A 22,467-nucleotide genomic window follows, 5' to 3' on the forward strand; every position below is an offset into this window, starting at 1 on the left:
GTTTCAATATTACATAATCTATGGACTACTCGCTTCCAGCAAGTTATCAACTTCTCATGCTGCATCTGCACACTATACTAAACTAATGGCTCGTTTTCTAAAAATTACAGGCTTGAATCAATTATGCTAAGTTGTTTCTATTACTATACCTAACACAATAATTGACCTTGACACCGCCAGTATCCTGATATGAGCTATAATTTCTAGATTGATCCGTTATAGCATTATAGATAAAGTTTAATGTGTTGATCTATTGCACTTAGGGACATTGATTGCATGCAGAGAGCAGATATTTTTAGTTCTGAGTTTTCAACAAAGAAAAGATAACTCCTTAGGTTTAACTTCTAAGTATAAACCAAAGGCACAAAATTCTGATGGTTGAAGTGATAAAAAATCATTCGACAAGTATAAATAGTATACAGAGAGTAGATAACTCTTGAAGTTTGAGCAATATAAAGCGATTAGATATTTCTCCAGGTTAAATAACTTTTTTGTAACACGAATTGGAGAAACATTGAGGTTGTAGAAGTTCGTAATGGCTGCTATTGGCTAAAGGAAAGAAGAGAGAGAAAGCAAGAATGATAGAAAAGCTACTGACCACCGAGGCTGACATGTTTTCCATCAGTTTCTATCCTATTGCCAGAGACTTGAGGAAGACTGATAGATGAGTAACAGTCTGCTCGCTGTTCGCAGAGACTAGTGCAAGCAGTAAGCGAGTCACAGCGCACGACTTCTAAACTGGCTTCAGTAGAGCTGCGGGTGGCATGGATCCTGTACCAGTCCCCAGTGGAAACAGTCTACATGCACATAACAGTTGATATATACTGTAATTGAAAAACTTTGGCATATAAAAGCTAAATATTTTGTAAGTGTAAGTAGATAATGTCTACATACAGGTTCACAATAGCTGAGTGGAGGTAGATTATACCTTCATACAGGTTTACAATAGCTAAGAGTAGGTAAACTTTGATATAAATAGTTAATTGCTGTTCAGCATCGAGTATTGCAATTGATATTTAGACTCATAAGTTTAACAACTTTTTAGCAAAGCAAAAACTCACCTTTGAAACTGCTACTCCGTTCCTCTGAGAGCCTGTCAGATAGAATGTAAACACAACGCTACCATCGATAAGCTCTAATGCCATGTATTCCGACCCTACGCCTTGTTGGAAGAGCAGCAAGGCGTCCTTCGTCTTTGTTGATAAAGTCATGGTGATATCGTTGGATTCGGGATTCATAGGTAAAAACTCCATGTAGGAGCTTTCCTCAAACCCATAGCTGGAGAGCTCACACCGGTCACCATAGAACCCATATGAGCAATGACAGGTGTAGCTGCCAGAGGAGTCTGCGAAATACAAATACAAAGGCTGATTGAGTGTCGGATAAGGTCATAGTAGAACTGCCAATAATGCACATCAAATATGACATTTACAGCAATACCTCGAGATACCGGTGTCTCGACAGACGACAAACTTGAGAAGCAAGGAAAAATTTGAGCAAATGCTAGTTTTGAGATATGAGAAAAATTTGAGACACGGGGCGGTTCCCAATACGCCCGCTAGGTGGCTGAGTATGCAAGAGGCTGCTTATGGGAATAGCATAATTTGGTCTTTCTCGTCAGATCTAAACGGATTTAAAAATGCTGGCTAAAAGTGGAGGTGAAATTGTGTCTAAATGCTCGGCAAAAGGGACCAAATCAGAAGATGACACAGAAAGAATAAAAAAACGAAATTAAAATTAAGTTTGGTACAAAGATTAAATTTTATTTTAAATACGTGTTTAGTAAGTTAAATTCATTTGAGTTAAATTTAACATCCATATTATGATACATATTGCCACAAAAGTGTACTGTACCGAATGTGTTGCCATGAAGTCTCTCTCATACTGTTAACCACTACCATCTGTTTCGAAGGTACTATCTGTTTCGAAGGTAAGAACTTCATACAGTACTGTACATAATATTGCTATATTTTATTGCAGATCATAACTAGTAGATAAGTATTTGTTACTTTTTAAGCGTAGGTGCTTACCTAGACACATTCAAAACATGTTTTTCCATTGTAATATCCTGTTTTAATTGGTCTTTTTCCAGAAATTGGTAATGGATTATCTAGTATTTAGTTTTTTATATAGGAAAATTGATTTGAGATACGAGCGAATTGACATACATGCACGTGATCAGTTTTAAAATGCATTAAGCTCATATCTCAAGGTATTAGTGTACTTTGATATCAACATTAAAAACACCAAAAGCCTAAAATCCTGTAAATCATAGAGTTAACCCTCACCAGTGCAGCTTGCACCATTCTCACACGGATTCCTGTCACATTTGATTGGTTCCTCACACCGTGGGCCAGTAAAGGCTTTTGTGCACTCACACCTATGTGATCCTTGCTCATTGAAACAGCTGCAAGAAACACAAGAACCAAGTTTTATTGAAACATACTGCTAGAGCTTGTCCATACAACTGAAAGAAATAATGCATGGCCAGCAAGAGCCATCCCGGTATAAATCATTTAAGGCAAAATTTGAATTGCCTAATGAATGAGAATTTGCATTTAATTGGTGGTTGTAAGATGATTTGAATTGACTATTGTAAGATGATTTGAATTGAACAAGCTGCTGTTAATGATTTGAATTGAGTTGACGTGTGAGCCAATTTGAATGGAACTGGCTGTTATAAAAGAACATGGGAAGATGGTTGGTAAAGTCTTAGAAAATTGCCAGATGGGTTAAAAAATATCTGAACTTTAGGAAGTCGATAAGGCTGATAGTCACTCATCTGTCAACTTGGCATTAGTTTCTTCAAACCCAACTGTTTCAAGAACACATGTGGCAGAAACAGCTACAACCAAGTTGTTTTGCATGAATTTCCTTTGATACGCACATCTAATACAAAAGCTTCAAATTGAAGGAAGAATAATTTTTAGACATGTACATATAACAATTTAGTAACATGTTGTACAATATCTTGTAGCATTATCTTGTACAATGCTAGGAAGTGAAGCCATCACAATTTATATGAATAGTAATCATAAAACGTCACATGTCGAGGTCGAATACATGATAAATTTTAATTGTAAAATCCACAATCTTTTTGCTGCCCTCCACTACTTCATAATTAAAATAATGTATAAGGGGAAAATGAAAAACTGCAAACACAAAAACCCTTCTCAGAATTAACATCATTTGCATTAGTCTAAGTTATTCACAGTAAGTAACGCAGAAAAGTAAGTTAGAAAAGAAAACTGGAGACACGCTATTTATAGCAGATATTTATAGCCAATTCATCAACACAACAGAGAGAATAAATGACAAACACCATCATGACTCACCTTCCTCCATTTTGGCACATTTCCACGTTTCTGCTGCATTCATCTATGTCATGCTGACACAGGTTGCCAGACCATTGAGGAGTGCATACGCACTGGAAGTCACTCACACCCGACGGAACACAGTAGCCACCATTCATACAGGGAGCACTTCGGCACGCTCCTGCATCTTCCATACACTTTTCTCCTGCATACTCTGGCTCGCAGGTGCACTTAGGCATCAGCGAGGCTTGATGGTAGGCGAGAGTCAGCGAATCTGTAGACATGTATTCTAGCTGCCTACTCACAACAACTAGGGAGTTGCACTGCCCTCTGTTTGAGCAGCTCTGTGATGAGCAGACACTTCGCTTTACATTAGCTATAGTGACGCCAGATGCTCTCTCTATATCACCCTTGTTGAGAGACAGGACAGAACCAAGAGAGGCATAGGAGTAGTCCGCCCGCTGTAGTACCATGTACACATCTACAGAAGGTCCTGCATTTTGTATAGCGAGAAGACGACTTCTCTCTCCAGTTGCGAGGTGTTGATCAATTGCGCTGAGAAATGTCATGGAGCTTTCAACAAACTGTTTAGAGGTGATACCGCTGATCCTTGTTACAGTAGCTTTCTCTAGAGTGCTATTGGAGTAGGTCCTGACCTTAACATGCACAGACGAGTCGACTTGATCATGTACTCCATCGCTGCCAGACACTTGCATTTGCGTGTCTCTTGTTAGATTCACAGCTAGTAGATTGCAGGTTGAACCTGCAAAGACGATTAGAATGTAGCAAGGATGCTACTCAGTATCTGGCCATCAACGATTTCACATATGAGAAAGACTTGTCCAAGTGTTCAAGAAAGATCAATCTAATTATTGATATTGATTATTGATTCATTTAATCAAAGTGCAGTGATAAATTAAATCTGACCTTGAAGTTTAAAGTGAGGCTGATCGGGTAAACTACAGCTGTAGTCGCCAACCAAATCCACATCAGACGGTTCAACGGTGCCAATCAGACCGTTGACCATGAGCTCATAACTCTGCACAACAATTGTCAGGTCTCGAGAGGTCGAGGATTCGTCATTGATATCTTTTATCAGAACCTGAATAGAAATGGTTAAACATGAACTAATACAAAATCTTAGTCGATTTTATTAGGAAGTATCGGTATTTTTCGATCATTTGCGATTGTTTGTGACTGAGGTGATCTGACTGCGACGATGTTTCAAGATTAAAATCAACCAAACTGATCGTGGTTAAAGCGCAAAAATTCAAGCAAAAGTGCGATTAAGACGTCTACAGTTGAAACGAGACCGATAGAACAAAGACCCGTAATGCTGTAACTTGAACTCAATAGTCGACATCAATAAAGAAAGAAACAGGCAGCCCAGCAACTAGTGACATCATTTCAACAGCGACACCTAGTCGTGCCTGTGCAATAGCGCTATGCTAAGCTGACAAGCAGATCACATTTCCATAAGGCCCCTTAGCCGAGCGATGGTTGCGCGACGCCTTATGTCAAAGTCGAGCAAGATGCTGTCGATGCTGTTGGTTGCAGAAAGCCTCTCAATGACAGAAAGGTGGCGCATCACACGGGTGTCTCATTTCCAAACTAAGACACTGAATTATGACAGAATGAGAGTGACATGGTTGTTTCCGTGTTGGCATAGCAGCACCATATGGCGGTGTGTCGCTAAGCTATCGCTCCTTGGAAACAGTATATCAGGCATACAGCCAATCAAACAGCTCCTTAGCCACAAATAAAGCTAACTAGCTATCTACTAGTATAAAAAGTAACTCTATTCCAATAAAACAATTCCACTACTACAATTCTGCTTGACGAGCTGGAAAACCAACTATTGAACTATTAAAAAATGAAAAATTTTTAATTATAGAGCTATTTACCTACCATGTGATTAGCCCTCGAACCAGAGAATCAGAAAGCTATGTGATGACCATCGCATTAGCTACCTCATAAGGCATAATTATACATAGTTCAATTATAGCAATAGGTCCGAGGTATATTCTACCTCCAACCAGCACTGCGTACACTCAGTATCGCGACATTGAAAAACATACTTTAGCCTGCAGTTCTGCTAGCATATCTCCCCTGTCCTTGACTTTGACATTCAGAGCAAACTCTTTTTTAGCTTCATAGTCAGTATTTCCATTCATAGTGTAAACGATTCCACTAATAGAGTCAATGTAGAAATACTGTGAAGAAAGCTCATAGGTGAATGGACCCTGGAATATAGGAAACATTCAATCAAAACTTACTAAGAGGTAAATACTCAGCACGCATATATGACATCTATACAGAACAAACTTGCATGAAATTTACTCGGATGACTTTACTATCGACAGTATAATGTTAATGAGTTGATGACAAAAGTAGATAAAAAAGCTCATGAAAGGTACACATTGGTAGTTCTCTATTTGAGTTGTTGCATGTTTGTCATTAGGAAACATACAGTGGCGCGCAAACTTATCGCAACCTCAGTGTTCATCGTTGACTGAATGATCTTCTCTTCTCATATCTCAGCTTAGCTCTACGCGCTCGTGTCTATACATCATTTGCCATTTTAAAGCGTAACGTATACTCTTTTCATCTACTTGAATAAAGATCTTTTGTCCTTTGATTACAAAGAGTTACAAGCTAAGCTGAGCTCTAATCCCAAAACTTCAAAGAGACTTGTCAATCAATGCGTGCCTCGATAAGCCTCGGAGTGATACAAAGAATGCGGGAAACATCTGAGGAGTTTAGCAACATTGCAGAAATATCTCAAAGCAAAGAGCTGGTTATAAATTTGGGCTCAAACCCCTGCGAAGTCATTTCAAAGTTTGTTTGCAACACGAGACATGCATCAGGTTTTGTTGAATGAAAACAATAGAGTCGAAATATATAAAGTTTCAATCGCATATCTGAACTGCTCACAAATTCTGGATAAAAATGATATATAGAATTGCTTAGTTTGAGTGATTTTCAGCAGAGCAACCTTAAATGAAACAACATATGTCGTATTGTTTAGGGGGTTGCCATTATTTTGCTCACCCTTATCCCTAGGGGTGTAGCATAGTACTATTCATTGATACTCATATCAAAGAAGCTTTGTATATTAAAATTATTATAGCACGTTATTGCGTTAATATTATTATAATACAATGCTAAGTATACAAATAATTTCTATTTGTTTAACTAGATAGCTCTGATCTAGACAGAAGTCTTATCCACCGTTTTAAGGTTTCAAGCCATGCCTACAAAAAATTGGTTGCACCTGATTTATGCAACAACTTACACACACAGCAAGTTTACTAGTACAGAACCTTCTTTCCAGCCAACTGGGAATCAAGGCTACAGCTGTACTAGTCAGTTGCCGTTTGCTAGTAGCCTGTGGTCACACAAATCTGATATATCAGTACTGACAAGAGAAGACAAAGTTGAACATAGGCTAAACAAAAGCTTTTTGTATTGGAGTCGGTGAGATTTAATGTCTTCCTCTCCCCAGCCATAATTATTGAGCTAACACTGCACTCGACTTGATCTTGTATTTCATAAAAATCGACCAATCAGCTCCTGCCTTAGGTTTAGGCATGCTTGTGCAAATTAGTCTAGTATTAAAATAATATTCATAATAAGTCTCACCTGATTCGGAGCTATATCCTCATCAAATGTATACTGAGCCAATGAGAGAACAGGCGTGTTGACCTCTGACCCCTCAAGAACTTCCCCTTCTGGTATCGTTGGTTCAAAGTAAGGAGCATTGTCATTGACATCAAGGACTCTCACATTAACTACTGCCTGGCCTGTTCGAGGAGGAGTTCCTTGATCTATGGCTTGTACAATGACCCTATACACTTCTTTGCTCTCCCTATCTAATGAACCTACAACAGAGCAAACCTTCCTTATATATGAAACTACCTAATGAATTTGAGTAACTTACCTGGAAAGCTAGATCTTTATTAAAACATTTACTAAAACAATACCCATCTTTAGGGTCAGTTTAACAATCGTTACGCGTAACGGTCAATGGTGCTAGTTATTAATCCCAACCAATCAGCGCGAGTGTCTTAACCAATGTAATGAGACTAATGACTATTTTTCCAATCAACCCACTGCATTCCGTGTAGTTTTATGGTTAAGCTCGCCACCTCTAGATCTAGAGGTCCCAAGATCAAATCCAGTGCCATGTGGGTTTTTCATTGCTAGATTTGAATTGTTATAACTGGACACAGGGTTTAACAGAAAGACAAACACTGAGAATTAGTTATGTAGACTACAGGCAGTTTTTGTAGCAGTTGTTGACTGAACAAATGATTAAACAAGTTTCTGAATTAAACCTTCTTCTCATTTATATTAAAGGTAAATTAAATACCACAAAACTAGGGAAAATAGGAATGTCAATTTGAATTGCGCACAAAAAAGCGAATTTATTAACAGCTTAATTTGAAGAGACCATAAAGCTGAGCTATAAGCACAAAAAAGTTTATTTTATTATAATAAAAACTGCATAGTTTGAAGAGACAAAAGTGAACACGCTTCTATACAATACCAAGCCTATGTAATATTAATTTGGACAGAGTGCTCAGTTTAGGCAAGAAATTCGATATCATCCAATCAAGCGCCACTCAAAAACCTCCTTTCACTAACCTGTGGTGGTGAGCTTGCCATTGCCTGGCTGGATGTGAAACAGTCCGAAATCATTTTCGAGGGCATAACTGAACTGACGGTTGCTGACTTGTTGGTCCGTGTCAGTTGCCTTCACAGTAAGCACATCCCTTGGACCTGCGTTTTCCTCGATGCTTGTGTTGTACATTTCGTGTTCAAACTTAGGGCTGTCATTCGCATCACCAAGATTAATCCAGATTGCAACCGTGTCTGTATCATTTCCTGTGCAATGGGAAAAATGCACTATTGACAAAATGACAAATCAACTATTTCAAAATTAACCCATGCGCATTTATTTCAGAGATTGTTGAGCAAATCAGTTATGATGGCAGTAGCGGGAATAAGGTTTTGAGGAACTGGCATCCTATCTTGCTGATTTCCTTAGCATCTATATCCACATTGATCTTACTAGAACACAATAAGCATATTTATATAAACAACGTGCTCACTTACCAGTAATTGGTCCAGGATTCTTCACAAGGGCTCTGAGATAAATGAATTCTACCCTTTCCCTATCCAAAGTTCCTGAGACCAAAAGCTCTCCTGTTTCTTTATTTAAGGAAAAACCTTTATCATTGCTATCTCCAATCAGCAAGAATTCCAGCTCACCATAAACACCATGATCTAGGTCATCGGCATGGAGTTGTCCTGCCCTTGAGCCTATTTCTGCATTCTCACTCACATCGAATGAGTATTCATTCTAATGCAAAAAAAAATTTTTATATACTAGAGTCTATGTGTACTAATCTGTGTAATGACAGCAAATAAAAAAGAAAAAAAAATTGTCAGCAATGTCTTGAGCATCAAAAAGACAGCGCTGACAATGTTACAGATGATGAACAGTTAGTGCTTATTGAAACTACGTGAACATAAAATAGCGCCCATGCAAGTAGGTTGATTATACACATAAGTCAAGGATGAAACATTTTTATTTGATGTGCTCTAAAAAAATCGCTAGCAATCAACGAAAGACCTTAAAAATGAATTTTTCCAAACTTTTTTTAAATTTCTGTCAAAAATTATTGGAATTTTTCTATCATTTGCAAGCGTTTTTGATGTTTGAGGTGATCTGACTGTCAGGATGCTTATAGATAAAAATCGACAAAACTTGATCGCAGTGTAAATGCTCAGATCATTTGAAAGTGTGATTATGGCGTCTAAAATTGCAACAAAATTGACAGAACAGAAACGCATAATGCTGCAACTTGATTATAATAGCCGATATCAGCTACAGCAATGATAGCAACTAGCGACATCATTTCGAACATTTTTTTTCTGATATTTTTTTAACTACAATCAAGTTTTATTAATTTAAATCTTGAGACATCCTGCCAGTCAGACCACCTCAAACATCTAAAACAATCGCAAATGATAAAAAGTAGCGATATTTCCTGATAAAATCTTCAAAAATTATGTGTAAATTCATCTTTAACAAAATGTCGATAGTGACTCTCACCGAGATAAATCTTGGAGCAAACTCATTGACGCCCTTGACCTCTACTCGAACTTGGACAGTTGTCTGATGAACACTACTCAACGGGTTGTCAGCCTTTACATTGAGACTGTATTGAACTCTTGTCTCGTAGTCAAATGGAGTTGTTGTTGTGATTTGTCCCGAAGATGGGTCGATAGCGAAGTATCTCTGTGATTCTGTTGGACCCGTGATGGAATACCTAACAGCACAAATACTGGTTGCTAAAACTACAAGACATGAGTTGTGAAATACTGCAGAGAAGACAACTACAAGACATGAGTTGTGAAATACTGCAGAGAAGACAACTACAAGACATGAGTTGTGAAATACTGCAGAGAAGACAACTACAAGACATGAGTTGTGAAATACTGCAGAGAAGACAACTACAAGACATGAGTTGTGAAATACTGCAGAGAAGACAACTACAAGACATGAGTTGTGAAATACTTGAAAGAAACAACAAATTTCTAGGATTAGTGCTTATCCGGGTTCCCTCAATATGTGCCCAATAGACATAAACACTACTTTTCCATTGCGGGATGATGTGGATTTGCAATTGTACGCATGTGGAGTCACAATGTCATAAGTGTTATATGGATATTAGCATGTTGCACATTAAGCCTAGGACTTTGGTAAAAAATGAGGAATTTTATGTCAGAGGTCAAAGTGGCAAACTTCTGTCTGGCTTAGAAACACGGTTTCAAAATAAAATGCCAAAAATGTGGAAATGTTTAAAATTGAATAGCTTGCGCAGTATTTTCTCGCCCATCATCCACAAGGGCCGTTTCCATCATTCGCAAGCATGAAACATTGGATAAAAATTTGTGCCTAACAAAACTCGTTTGACTCGTGGGTTTTTGCCGTTTCATCCCGAGCATGGTTCAAACTTGTGGATTAACTGCGCCATAGAAACACAGACATAAATTAACACCTGATTCGACTGTAGGGCAGCTGATCAGCATCTGTCGCGCTCACTGTGATGACAGGTGTATCTCGCGGCTCATTTTCTGCCACAAATCCTGTGTACATTTTCTGACTAAATAAGGGTGGGTTGTCATCCGCATCCACTACATTAACTGTCAGAACTTTGGTTATGATTCTAGGATTGAAGGCACTGTCTCGAGCCTGTATGTTCACTTTATGCTGGATCGTCCTCTCATAGTCTGCAATGCAAACCACAGCATGTCGAATCGCTAAACGATACAGCCTTTAACTCTGTAGCATGACTTATGGCAGCCAAAAGACAAAAGCTTTTGTACGCTGGTAGTCTGGTAACAAAGTGATGTCTGCTAGAACCTCAGGGTGACATTGCAGAAGCAACAAATAGGCTGTTTATTTACCTAAAGGCTGAGAGAGGACAATCACTCCAGTTACAGGGTCGATGTGGAATAGCTCACTGCTAGGGTTGATTGAGTAGGCGACGAGGCCGTTGACTCCATTGTCCGCGTCTGTCGCCTGAACTGTGGCTATTTCATAGCCTGACTCCTCTGATTCTGACACACTCACAGTGAGGGCGGTTGCTGACACCCACTGTAATACAACCAATCATCAACAAGTACAAACATTTGTTTAAAGCAATACAAATAAAAAAAGAGTGACAAAAATTAATAAGCCTTAGATAATTTATGTTGAATCAGTGACCTACACATCAGTGTGAGTGAAAAGTTATACTAATCATAGCGATAGTATTTGATTCCTCTGATCTGAGGCTATGTTGAGATGCTACAAAAGCTCTCACTGTGATACCCTCTCATATTACCCTTTTCGTTCGTGTGACCAGGACTATTTTAGACCTTTTTGATTCTTGCGTTCAACCCCGTTCATGGTAACTTTTATTGTCAAAACTAATTCTTTGTTGAGAAAATAGAGCATTGGCACTGGATTACCAGTAGTGGTAATCTGCAGCAGAAACCGCTAATAGTAATAATTATGTTTTATATGTAATTCAACCATCAGAACACATCGGGATACTTCAAAATCTCAAGTGTCATATAGAACTTAGCAAACACAATTTTTTGTTAAAATAGTAACCTCTAATTATTCTCAGTGCTGCCGGGCACAGGCGTTAAAGAGAAGAAGCAAGAATTACGTACTGTAGGAGGTGACTGGTTATCAGCCGTGATCAACATTGTGACTGTGACGGTCGAGTGCAAAGGAGGTGAGCCAAGATCGATGGCTTTTACGAGGACTGATCTGTACTCCCCGGTAACGTCTGCTAATGGACTCTTTGCGTATACGGAGCCATTGGATCTGGTCACACCAAAGAGTGAGCTACCGTTACCCTCAGATACGCTGTATTCCACTAGAGCATTGTCTCCGTAGTCTAAGGCGTCTGATGCTCTTACTGTCAATATCTCTTGTCCAATAGTAATGCTGTCAGGTACCGCTACAAGCACAGGAGTGGACGTAAAAACCGAAATCCAAGATAAATTGACAATGTAATCGCTACAATGATTTAGGTGAAGCCAAACAGGTCAAGGAAAATTTACACAACAGTCATTTGGCAGTTACCAAGGCTTTGAAATCAGCCAGTTCGGAAGGAGGTAAAATTAGAGTTGCCCCTAAAAATAGTTGGTAACAGTGTCAATGTATGCTGGCAAATCATCAAGGTCTACACTTCCTGTCTGAAATATGTAGCTCTTCAAAAAGAGAAGACGGCAATGCGTGCTCATTGTCAATGTTTACCTGTAAAATACTCAGCCTTGGCAAACACCGGAGCATGGTCATTGGCATCAAGCACAGTGACGTTCACAGAGGCTATAGCTGAGTGGCTAGGAACCCCACTATCTCTGGCCTCCACAAATAGTGTATAGATATTATGCGTGCCAGTCACGTCATATTGGAGAACACCCTTGGAGCGAATGGCAGCTGTGTCCGCGTCGATCAGGAAGAATGAACTAGGGTTGACTAGCTGATATCGAATCTGAGAAAGGCATAATATTACTAATAAACTGCTCATTGTACTAGTGCTATTGCTAGTGCTATAGCTATTGTACTAGTGTTATAGCGATTGTACTAGTGATATAGCTATTGTACTAGTGTTATAGCTATTGTACTAGTGCTATAGCTATTGTACTAGTGCTATAGCTATTCCATATAAAATAACAGAATCTAGTAATGAAATTTTATATGCTGATTGAAATAATAATTGGAGTGGTCTGCATCGTATAGCACTAATAGTGGTAATCTGCAGCAGATACTATTAATAGTAGCGATCCGAAGCAGATAGCAGTCATAGCAGTAATAGTGGTAATCTGCAGCAGACAACACAATTAATAGTAATTTGCTGCAGATAGCATTAATAATAGTAATCTGCTGTAGATAGTATTAATAGTAGTAATCTGCAGCAGAAAACACTATAGTAATAATCTGCAGATTAGCAGTACCCGTCTGCAACAGTAAAATTTTGTTGTAACATCAATGTACACCTTAGCACACTGAAGGTACAAAAACAGATTTTCCCTTACCAAAGAGTTAGGGCCAACAGCATCAGCATCTGTAGCATTGATGACGGTGACAATGGTACCAGCTTGCTGCAGTTCAGCAAATGTTACACTGTACTGGGCGGAAGGAATGAACTGGGGGGCATTGTCATTTACATCACTGATCTGTAAAAATGTTAGTAAGTTGTAAATCTTTACTATAATAAAAAGTCAGGGATGAAGGTTAGAAAAAAGATTGCATCTTGTGAGATTCGAACCCACGACACTTTACTTGGCAGCCACCACCCTCACTAATCATTCACCTTCACGTATTTAAGAGAATAAATTGTGCATATAATTATTCCCTTGTGCTTTATCGGCCCACCTGACGATCTCTCACGAACTCGAGACTGCCAGGGTATTAGCTGTAATAAATTTACCACATGGCTAAGAAACAAGTTGTTCTATTAAACAATACAATCATTGTTGCATTATAGTGGTACAACAAACTCAATTAAAACAAATCTGTACAGCAATATTGTGATGAATAGTGATGACGGAACGCGGATTATTTATTTACTAAAAGTTACAGCAGAATGTATATTTCAATTATATTATAAAGCCTACAGAGACATAACTTTGTATTTTTATATTTCTGCTCAATATACAAATAAACAACCTGAAACAATATTATACAATATTTTTAATGTGAAGGACTCAACGATGAAAGATAGAAATGTTTTTGTGCTTGCCGTTACATGTGGTCCTTAGCATGGTATAACTTTTATCTGAGAGTGACAAGGCTGGATTATAACGTATCCAGAATGCTGCAGGCTCATAAATCAATGAGTTTGTATTTGAACACTGTCAATGTCATTTTAATAAAATTTTAAATTGTCCTAGCCTTTGCTCCTTCATCACGTAGCTTCTCCTACGTGTTTGACCTTCACACTGTTGAACTACGGAATGAAAAAAGTTTTTAAAAAAGTTTAAGATGTATTATAACAATATTTAATAGCATTCATGTCTTTTATTAAATTAAGGCAGATTATTTATCTATTTTTAGTAATTTATATATAAACCTTCATGAAATGCTTCCATGGTAGCCAACATATATTTTAAAGAGAATATTCAACATGATCCGCACATTAATTGATAATTTATTGGCAGCCTATAATCGTATTTATCGACAGCCAGACTAAAATTCATGCTCGCAACCTTCAGAGGTTATAAAAGTTTGAACAAATATTGCATCCAAAGTTGAGGCTGACATTTGTTTTATTTAAAACAGGAAATGAACCATTTATCTGGACTATCTTTACAAGAGGTTTGTCATAATTAGCTAGTTTCAATGATCAGGGGAATGAAATGACTAGAACAACTCACCGTAACTCGAACTGTAGTTGTGCCAGTTAGTGCATCAGACCCGACATTTTTTGCAATGATGACTACTTCGTACATAGCCTGATCTTCTCTGTTTAAGGGTGCTTTCACTGTAACATTGCCTGTTGAAGTAACATCAAAGTGTGTGTTCGGTACATGCATTGAGTAGCTAATTTCTGCATTAGGTCCGACATCATTGTCGATGGCGTGTACCGCCGACACTACAGTTCCTACTGGCGTATCTTCGGAAATTTCCCATCTGTATATCGATTCAAATTTAGGAAACATATCATTAATATCGTCGACGTAGACGATGACGATTGTTGTTGAGTTCAGTCCACCCCCGTCAGTCGCTCGTATGACCACATTATAACTAGGAATCGATTCTCGATCGAGTTTTTTCGTGAGCTTAAGCGTTCCGTCTGCGCTTAAAACAAATGGATTGCCGATGTTACCTTCAACCAGAGAGTACGTGATATCACCATTGACCCCGGTATCAGGATCGTTAGCTTGTACTTTTACTAGTTCTTGGGCTGTTACGATGCTTTGCTCTTCCAGTGCCCTTGTAATATACAAAGCTCTTTCAAACTCGGGGATGTGATCATTGATGTCTGTCACGTTAACCTCAATGTTCTTGTACGCACTTAAGCCGCTAACAGAATCTCTAGCTTCTATCCACAAGTCGTACCGAGACGCAACAGCATAGTCAAGTTTCCTGAGAAGAGTTACCTTACCGTCAGTTTTAACCGAGAATGTATCGGCGACGTTCCCTCCAACAATGGAATACTGGATGTCTCCACTGCCAGGTACAGCAATCACTTTTGTGAGTTCGGTTTCCAGACTTTGATCTTCACGCAGCTCTAACTGAGAAGGAGAGTCACGGAACTGAGGTATTTGAGAAGTGTCGAAAGAGACGAAGGTGACATTGATGGACGCATCCGCACGCCTGTGTCCTCCATCCGTAGCTCTAACAGTGAATGATATGGCATTCGGACCCTGCAAGCGGGTGCTAGCCCGTATGACACCTAAAAGAGGCAAATTTAAACAAACATGGAAAATATATATTTGAATGTGATGATTCTGTAGAGGGTTAGTTATGTTATATATATAAACAAAATGGAGTGATATATATATATAGTTATATTAATAATATTTATAAGATATTATAAATATAACTATATACATGTATATAGAGTTATGTAGTTTATATTTATATAGTGGCTATATATAGTTATAATATATAGAATATGGCTATATATAGTTAGATTATTATTAGTTATTATATATAATATAACTATGTATATATTGTTTTAACCAAAATACAAGTTTGTCAACTTTAATCTATAAATATTCTGGCAGTCAGATCCCCTCGAAACATCGAAAACGATGACATCACAAATGATAGAAAGATACCAATAACTTTGACAAAACTTTTTAATAAGCCAGAATCATCATGTTTTTCAATATCAACATTCTGTTCCGTTGGATGCCAACTCACCTGTTCCGGTGTCAATATTGAATGAGCTAGCGGCAGGCCCGATCAAGGAATATGAAACAGCGCCATAACTTCCATCATCTCGATCGACCGCTGTTGCGCCCAAAATGAAGCTGCCTGTCGCGGTGGCATCGTGTATACGAACACTAAATTGCTCCTGTATGAATGCTGGGGAGTTATCGTTCACATCAGTTACATATATCTAAAAACCAAACAGCAACATAAATATAAAAAATTGAGGCAATCCCTGAAGACAACCTATGGCAGGAGTAAAAGAAGAGGTGTTTAAAAGAGTATATATACCTTTACGCTAGCCTCTGAAGACTGAGAGACACCGCCCAAGTCATATGCCACTACAATCAGCTCAAACAGGTCTGAAACTTCTCGATCTAAGGGTACCCGGTTGCTTATCCATCCTGCAAAATTTCATTTTCAAATTATTTCAATGAATAAAAAACTATGCAGACATAACAATGTTATTGCGCATTTCGTTAATAGTTCTCCAAAAAGAGTAAAATATAGCAAAGCTAAGTTATGCACACTTGATCTATACTCCCAATATTTTTTTCTGAGCTATTCCTTGTGCCCTTCAGTGGCTCACACTTACTTCTAGTATTATTGCAATATATCTTAATCCAGTTACGTAATCAAGCATGAAAATATATATTTCACAATCATCAAATAAAAAAAATGTTGCAAAAATTAGCAAACTTTGTAATAGCATATTGTACTAATATATATAAATTCAAACTTTATGTTCATTTTTTTATTTTGAAATCCATTTCATCAAGACAGAAAATACATCACTTTTTATTGATCAAATTAGCCATTTAGATGTTAATAATGTCCTGTTCACCCGAGTATATAATTGGAAATAAAATTTATAAAATTTAATATAATTTTCATTTTAAACTCCATAATGTTATTAAGGTTTATTTTCAAAGCTGTAAAAGTGTATGAACAAATAAAAGCTAAAACTTGGCCTGATCAAATTGTTTTATAGGAAATTGTTTCAAAAAAGTGCACTATTCATTTAGTCAAACTCCTCTACGTACTTGACAAGCTTAAATAGGTGGAAAAAAATGAAACGAAATACTTTACCTGTGAGTGAGTCTATGTTGAAACTGTCAGCCACCGAATTGTTGACAAGAGCGTATCGGACCTCGGCATTGCTGCCGATATCCTCATCGCTGCTTGTCACTTGTAATATCCGTCGCCCGACTTCAGGTCCTTCTGTCTCACTTGTTGAGTATATGGGAAGATCAAAGGTCGGGGCGTGGTCATTTATGTCCTTGACTATAACATGTACTGTGGCTTCACCTGACAGCTCTGCAGACCCTGAGAACAAACCAACTACCTTAAAATAAATTATTACATTTCAGAGAGTTGCTTTAGCTCTCCTGAATGATATTATATTACCATAACTCAAAAGACTTTCCATTAGGCCCATAAACTTCATCAAATACCGATTAAAATAAAAAATTAATTTAATGTTGAAAGAGTGTGGCTTGAATAGGGTTTATGGTGACAAATAAGATTACATTAACAAGTTTTAACTCATCCAATGAAACATAAGTGATGGAGAGTTACCAATTCAGCCTTTCAAAAACTTTTGAACGGTTTTGAAAAGTTTGTGCATTTCAACTCAGTACTTCACAATTTATATTAATAAATATATATAAATTATATATAATATTATTATATATAATTTATTAATATAAATTAATATTAATTAATTTATATTAATAAATCTCGCTTTGACATTGTCTGTCTGTTAGTCTTTTGTAAACACTGCTTTTCCATTTTCCTGTCTGATTTCGTCCAAACTTTACGCATACATGCTCTGTGCCCTCCACTACTTGCCAAAAGTATGCGCTTTCAAAACTGTTTGGTTCCTGAAAACCAGCCTCCTAAAAATCTGATTAAAAACTCAAAAATGAGCCTTTACGTGCATTAAAGGCAATTGCCATCAATGAACACATTCATAGAATGTTGTAGTGAAAGCGGTGTAGTAATTTGCATAAAATTTCGCGTTTGCTGCTGGCTATCTGACAAAAAGAAATCCTGAGCAATGCCAGCCTAATGCCAGTTATGAATAGAGTTGAACAGTTTAAAAAAAAGTGTTTCATTGAAGACAACAAAGAAAACAAAAAACCGTTACTAGCATCTTAATTATCAGCATGTCAGTGTAATACATGAGTCTGCAGTAAGTCTAGCGCAATATTTCATTTTAAATAACTTTTAAACTTGGCAGCTAAAATCTGCTGAAAAGAAATCATCTATTAATTATTTTTAACACAATATTTTTTGCGATGAGTGTGTTTACCTGCAGCTGTGTTTCGAGCTATCACTGTCAGCGTAAAGCTTGATTTGGCTTCTCTGTCTACAGATCTAATAGCTGTGAGAACTCCCGAATCTCGATCAATAGAGAAAGTATTCCGAGCGAGTTCTAACTCATCATCGAGGTCAAAGTTCAACTCGTATGTCGACTGGTTGTAGATGTATGAGTCAGCATCTACGGCTTTCACCTAACAAAATCCATGGTCGCTGTCAGGTTGAAAATTTGTATCCACTTGAAAGCATAACAAATTAACCAAGGGGAAAAATAGATGGAAAATTATTTTTATACACCAAAATATTTTTTTGACCTTTGAATTTTTGACCTTACAATTCTAAAGAAGTGAAATAACATACCGCATCAGTAACTTCAACTAGTTCCGATAAACAAGGTTGTGAATTCATAAAATAAGAAGATGTGCCAAATTAAACTATCAGTTGATATCTTGGCAAAGGGTTTTACAAGCATTTAATTATCTAAAAGGACGTGAAGTCGCATTAAAGTTCTAAAATACCGAGTTCATCGTCAAATATTGTTCCCTAAATACTAATTATCTAGAGTCTTGCACATATCATAAGGAGGCAGTAAAAAATTTGAATTTTAAAATGAATGAATGGCTATTATATAGGCCGTCAAAAGTTAAATATATATTGTTAATCAATACTTCGATATCATTCTAACATAGTTTTGTACAAACATTAGTGTATAAAGCCCAAGGTTGGTGCCATGTTGAAACCTTCTCATTGGGTATATTTCTACATTTTTCCCCAGGAATCTAACTGTGGAACTTATAAGTTGGTATAGAACAAAATACAACAGTGTTAAAATACACAATTAAAATGTATGCCAAAACTTGTTGACTTGGTTATAGCCTTTATATGGTAAACAAACAAACCTCTCACTGTAGCATCTTATGAACAATTTTATAACGAACACCTAATAGATAGAGGCTAAACTTACAGTAATGAGCTCAACCGGAAGGTGAGTTGATTCCTCCTGAAGGTAGACATAATAAGGTGAGTGGTAAAAAACTGGAGGGCAATCATTTGAGTCGAGCACTTTCACTTGAATATTTAGAGTAGAATATCTAGCATTTTGTCCAAGGTCTTCAACCTATGAAAGAACGCAGTATATTACCATTTTCGGATCTGTAAAAACGATAACAAGTTTGTATAGCCGGGTATTTTATAAATATCCTAAAATAATAACTTTAGCATCAGCCAATAGACCAGCGGGTAAGATATATGTAACTAAGCTCAGTGATAATTTTTTGCGGACACTCGATCTTTTCCCAAGATACATAGCATCAGCCTTGCAGTAAATACATATTTAGAAATTGAAAAGGTTCCCTTTTTAAGCACGTATTCAAAAATATATGCGAAAAGATAAACCATAAATATGTTAACCTCTACTAATATACAAAACAAATGATTTTATATATTTAGAATATTAATGCAATTTCTGACCCATAATCCTCGGTAAGATCTAAATACTGTTGGGACAATAGCTTACTTAAGGTGGAAAAGAGCAGTAAATTAATCTACAGCTATCTAACGGAACTAAAGCTATTCGCTAGTACTAGCACTATTAACTACTAACTCCCAGCCTCAAACAGTTTAAAAAGCTTCCGCTTTCAGCCAAAAGGATTTTGTTATAAATGCTAATAATCAGCTTAACCTTGACCTGTCACCTTGATCTTGGAAATATCCCAATTAGTACAAGTAATTTAATTCAGTGAGTAGAAGCAAATTTAGGTAAAGATATTTAAAAACTCAGACCAACTCTACTTTTTGATCTTGACGTGACATACTTTCAGCAAAGAGAAGATGGTCAATATTGAGAGAACTTATATTTAAACAGTCAGCAAGTCTGAGACCCTCAAGCTGCCAACTGCCAGCCATGGCAGAGTTACGAGCACATACCTGAACTGTCAGGCTGTACTCTTGCACGCGCTCAAAGTCTAGACTACGGCTGACAGACAACGAGCCGGTCAGCTGGTCCAAATGGAAGTCTTCGTTAGGGTCTCCAGCTATTATGTAATAGCGGAGCTCAGAGGCCAAACCTAAATAACAACATGCAGAAAATTTTTCACTATCGCGTTGACAACAAAATTCGGTAATATACAAAAAATACTAGAAAAGAAGACAACTCCCAATAACAATTAGGTATTCTACAATTCAAACGTCACACAACATTCTTTATCACCCAGAGTCTTAGTGAATACACACAGCACGTCAAACCGTTATGACGTTTGTTGCATTGAGTTATATAGAATTCTTAGCCCAGAATGTAGAGAAATTAGAATGTGCCACGATTACTCAGCAGAATTCCACACTGTGACACGGTTAACAACTGGTTAACTCAACACACAGTTTAACGGTTAACTCTCCATCTTACCTCGCCTGTAATCTAAGCAAGATAAAACATCAATGATAGGGGTTAACATGACCAGCCGCTACTAGAAATAATAAACTAAGGCGGTGTTTCATATGATATGAAGAGCTTGAAACTAAATTTTAGACAGCTAAAAAAATCATGACATAGATCATTAAAAAAGCAAATTTAATTACATGCTATTTAAAAAGCAATGAAGTTCCAAAAACTCTTGATAACAACTGCAGACCAATTCTTGCATAAGGTTTACTTGAATATAAATAACACTTCTTTTCTCTGACTGCCTCTGTACGGCGGAAAAATAAAAACCGCAAATTCATATAAAGACTTCCATTGAAAAGAAATTCTTAATACCTGTGTCAGCATCAGTAGCGGAGAGAGTCAGCAGAGTTACTCCGGCAGTCTGGTTTTCCACAACTTCCACAGTTGTTAGTTGGTTCACATCAAACTGTGGACTGTTGTCATTGTCATCTTCCACAATTAGAGAGAAGATCGTTTCGGTAGACCTGGGAGACATCCCTCCATCTTCGGCTTTCACTCTGAGGCTATAGTTGGCTGTCGCTTCACGATTCAAAGAGCTAAGGATCTGGTATAAGCAAAGTATATATAAGCAAATGTGAAAAGATATGTCTATGTCTGTATGTTTTAATCCTGAATAATGAAGAAAGGCATTGTGGATCCTTCAATAGACCCTGACTACGCCTCAACCTACCAACTAGTGACATGAAATGCCAAGTTTCATGTATTTAAAGGATGTCGTTTTAAAAAGTGTACAAACAAGTATTTTAAATGTATAATTTTGTTGGAAACTTTTTCGGCATTTATGTAAGTCTCTTAGCAAGATTAAGATGACATAATAAAAACGTAAGAAGGAACTCCAAATTTCAAATGACTCAAATATTTGATAGCTCTTACGGATTCATTGTAGCATCTTGCTGATCTTACAGAAAAACTCTAATCAGTCTTGTACTTTTTTATGGCTTTTTTTTAAATTTCAGTTTTTTTCTAGAATAAAAAATAAAAAAGAGGGAAACTTGAGCATTTTTATTTTTGCGATTTAGGCCAAACTACATTCTAAATCTATATAATTGATTTACCTTAACATAGAGCCCATTGGACATGGGTTCTGTGATACCAGAGTAGATACAATAGATTGACTAGCTGCAAGCAAAGTGCTATCAGATGCTATAAAATTCATTTTTTAAGCTGAGTCGGAAACACATTTTCAATAGTATTTGTATTGTTATATATTGCTATTAAAATTCAAACCTAACCGGCACACTAGTTCGTCAACGTATTATTAAACTTTTAAACTGTTTATTGTGATTTGCACGATAATAAGGCATGGAGCCTTTCACATCCTTATAGAGTGCATCTGGTATTGCCAGAGGTCTGAGTCCTAACCACTTGTAGCAAAGATAATCATACTTCCCCTTACCTTAAGGTTTCCATTTGTGAAGCCAAGGCTAAATATGTCTGTATGGGAGAGAAGAGAATAAGTAACAGCGCCGTTTGCTCCGATATCAGCGTCTGTGGCTACGATGGTGGCTACGACAGCATCAACCTCAGCTGCCTCATTGACTTGTACAACATAAGGAGGAGTGAACACCGGATCATTATCATTTTTGTCCTCAATGCTCACAGTAACCTGGATACAGAACACCAATACAATTTCCCACATTTTGTATTGATGGAATTTCATATGTTATATATAGTCATGATCAAAAATTTTATCCCCCCTGCATATTTGCAACTGTTTCAGGTTTGTTTGTATTGTTTTGATTAGCAGTACCGAACTGAACAGATTTGGAAATTCGCTAAATACCTCACACTGTTTTCAGAGGAATACAAGTCTACCTAAATTTTTGTGTTTTATTTGTATGTGGTTAATTACATAGAACAGAATCTCAGCTTTCAGATGACATATCGAATGGATATTTTACACAAATACTTTCGCAATTATCGTTGATGCAATGCTGCCA

The 22,467-nt window shown here is 37.2% G+C and overlaps 1 protein-coding gene across 1 annotated transcript in view; it reads right to left on the reverse strand.

The window, feature by feature from the left end:
* LOC137406210 (protocadherin Fat 4-like) overlaps positions 1 to 22,467 on the reverse strand; it is an 80,677-nt gene that overhangs the window by 11,939 nt on the left and 46,271 nt on the right. Inside the window, exons 23-46 of the mRNA XM_068092745.1 lie at positions 21,924 to 22,133; positions 20,840 to 21,071; positions 20,014 to 20,153; positions 19,052 to 19,204; positions 18,080 to 18,281; positions 16,855 to 17,091; positions 16,057 to 16,169; positions 15,757 to 15,955; positions 14,262 to 15,283; positions 12,921 to 13,061; positions 12,139 to 12,376; positions 11,547 to 11,839; positions 10,794 to 10,983; positions 10,385 to 10,616; positions 9,436 to 9,652; positions 8,433 to 8,679; positions 7,962 to 8,201; positions 6,957 to 7,195; positions 5,393 to 5,557; positions 4,242 to 4,416; positions 3,336 to 4,077; positions 2,289 to 2,407; positions 1,062 to 1,345; positions 599 to 797 (exon numbers count right to left, since the gene is read on the reverse strand). Coding sequence (XP_067948846.1) covers positions 599 to 797; positions 1,062 to 1,345; positions 2,289 to 2,407; positions 3,336 to 4,077; positions 4,242 to 4,416; positions 5,393 to 5,557; positions 6,957 to 7,195; positions 7,962 to 8,201; positions 8,433 to 8,679; positions 9,436 to 9,652; positions 10,385 to 10,616; positions 10,794 to 10,983; positions 11,547 to 11,839; positions 12,139 to 12,376; positions 12,921 to 13,061; positions 14,262 to 15,283; positions 15,757 to 15,955; positions 16,057 to 16,169; positions 16,855 to 17,091; positions 18,080 to 18,281; positions 19,052 to 19,204; positions 20,014 to 20,153; positions 20,840 to 21,071; positions 21,924 to 22,133 — 6,229 coding nt within the window. The remainder of the gene's footprint in view (positions 1 to 598; positions 798 to 1,061; positions 1,346 to 2,288; positions 2,408 to 3,335; positions 4,078 to 4,241; positions 4,417 to 5,392; positions 5,558 to 6,956; positions 7,196 to 7,961; positions 8,202 to 8,432; positions 8,680 to 9,435; positions 9,653 to 10,384; positions 10,617 to 10,793; positions 10,984 to 11,546; positions 11,840 to 12,138; positions 12,377 to 12,920; positions 13,062 to 14,261; positions 15,284 to 15,756; positions 15,956 to 16,056; positions 16,170 to 16,854; positions 17,092 to 18,079; positions 18,282 to 19,051; positions 19,205 to 20,013; positions 20,154 to 20,839; positions 21,072 to 21,923; positions 22,134 to 22,467) is intronic.

This window comes from Watersipora subatra, chromosome 10 (assembly GCF_963576615.1).
Source record: "Watersipora subatra chromosome 10, tzWatSuba1.1, whole genome shotgun sequence".
Taxonomy (NCBI): Eukaryota; Metazoa; Bryozoa; class Gymnolaemata; order Cheilostomatida; family Watersiporidae; genus Watersipora; species Watersipora subatra.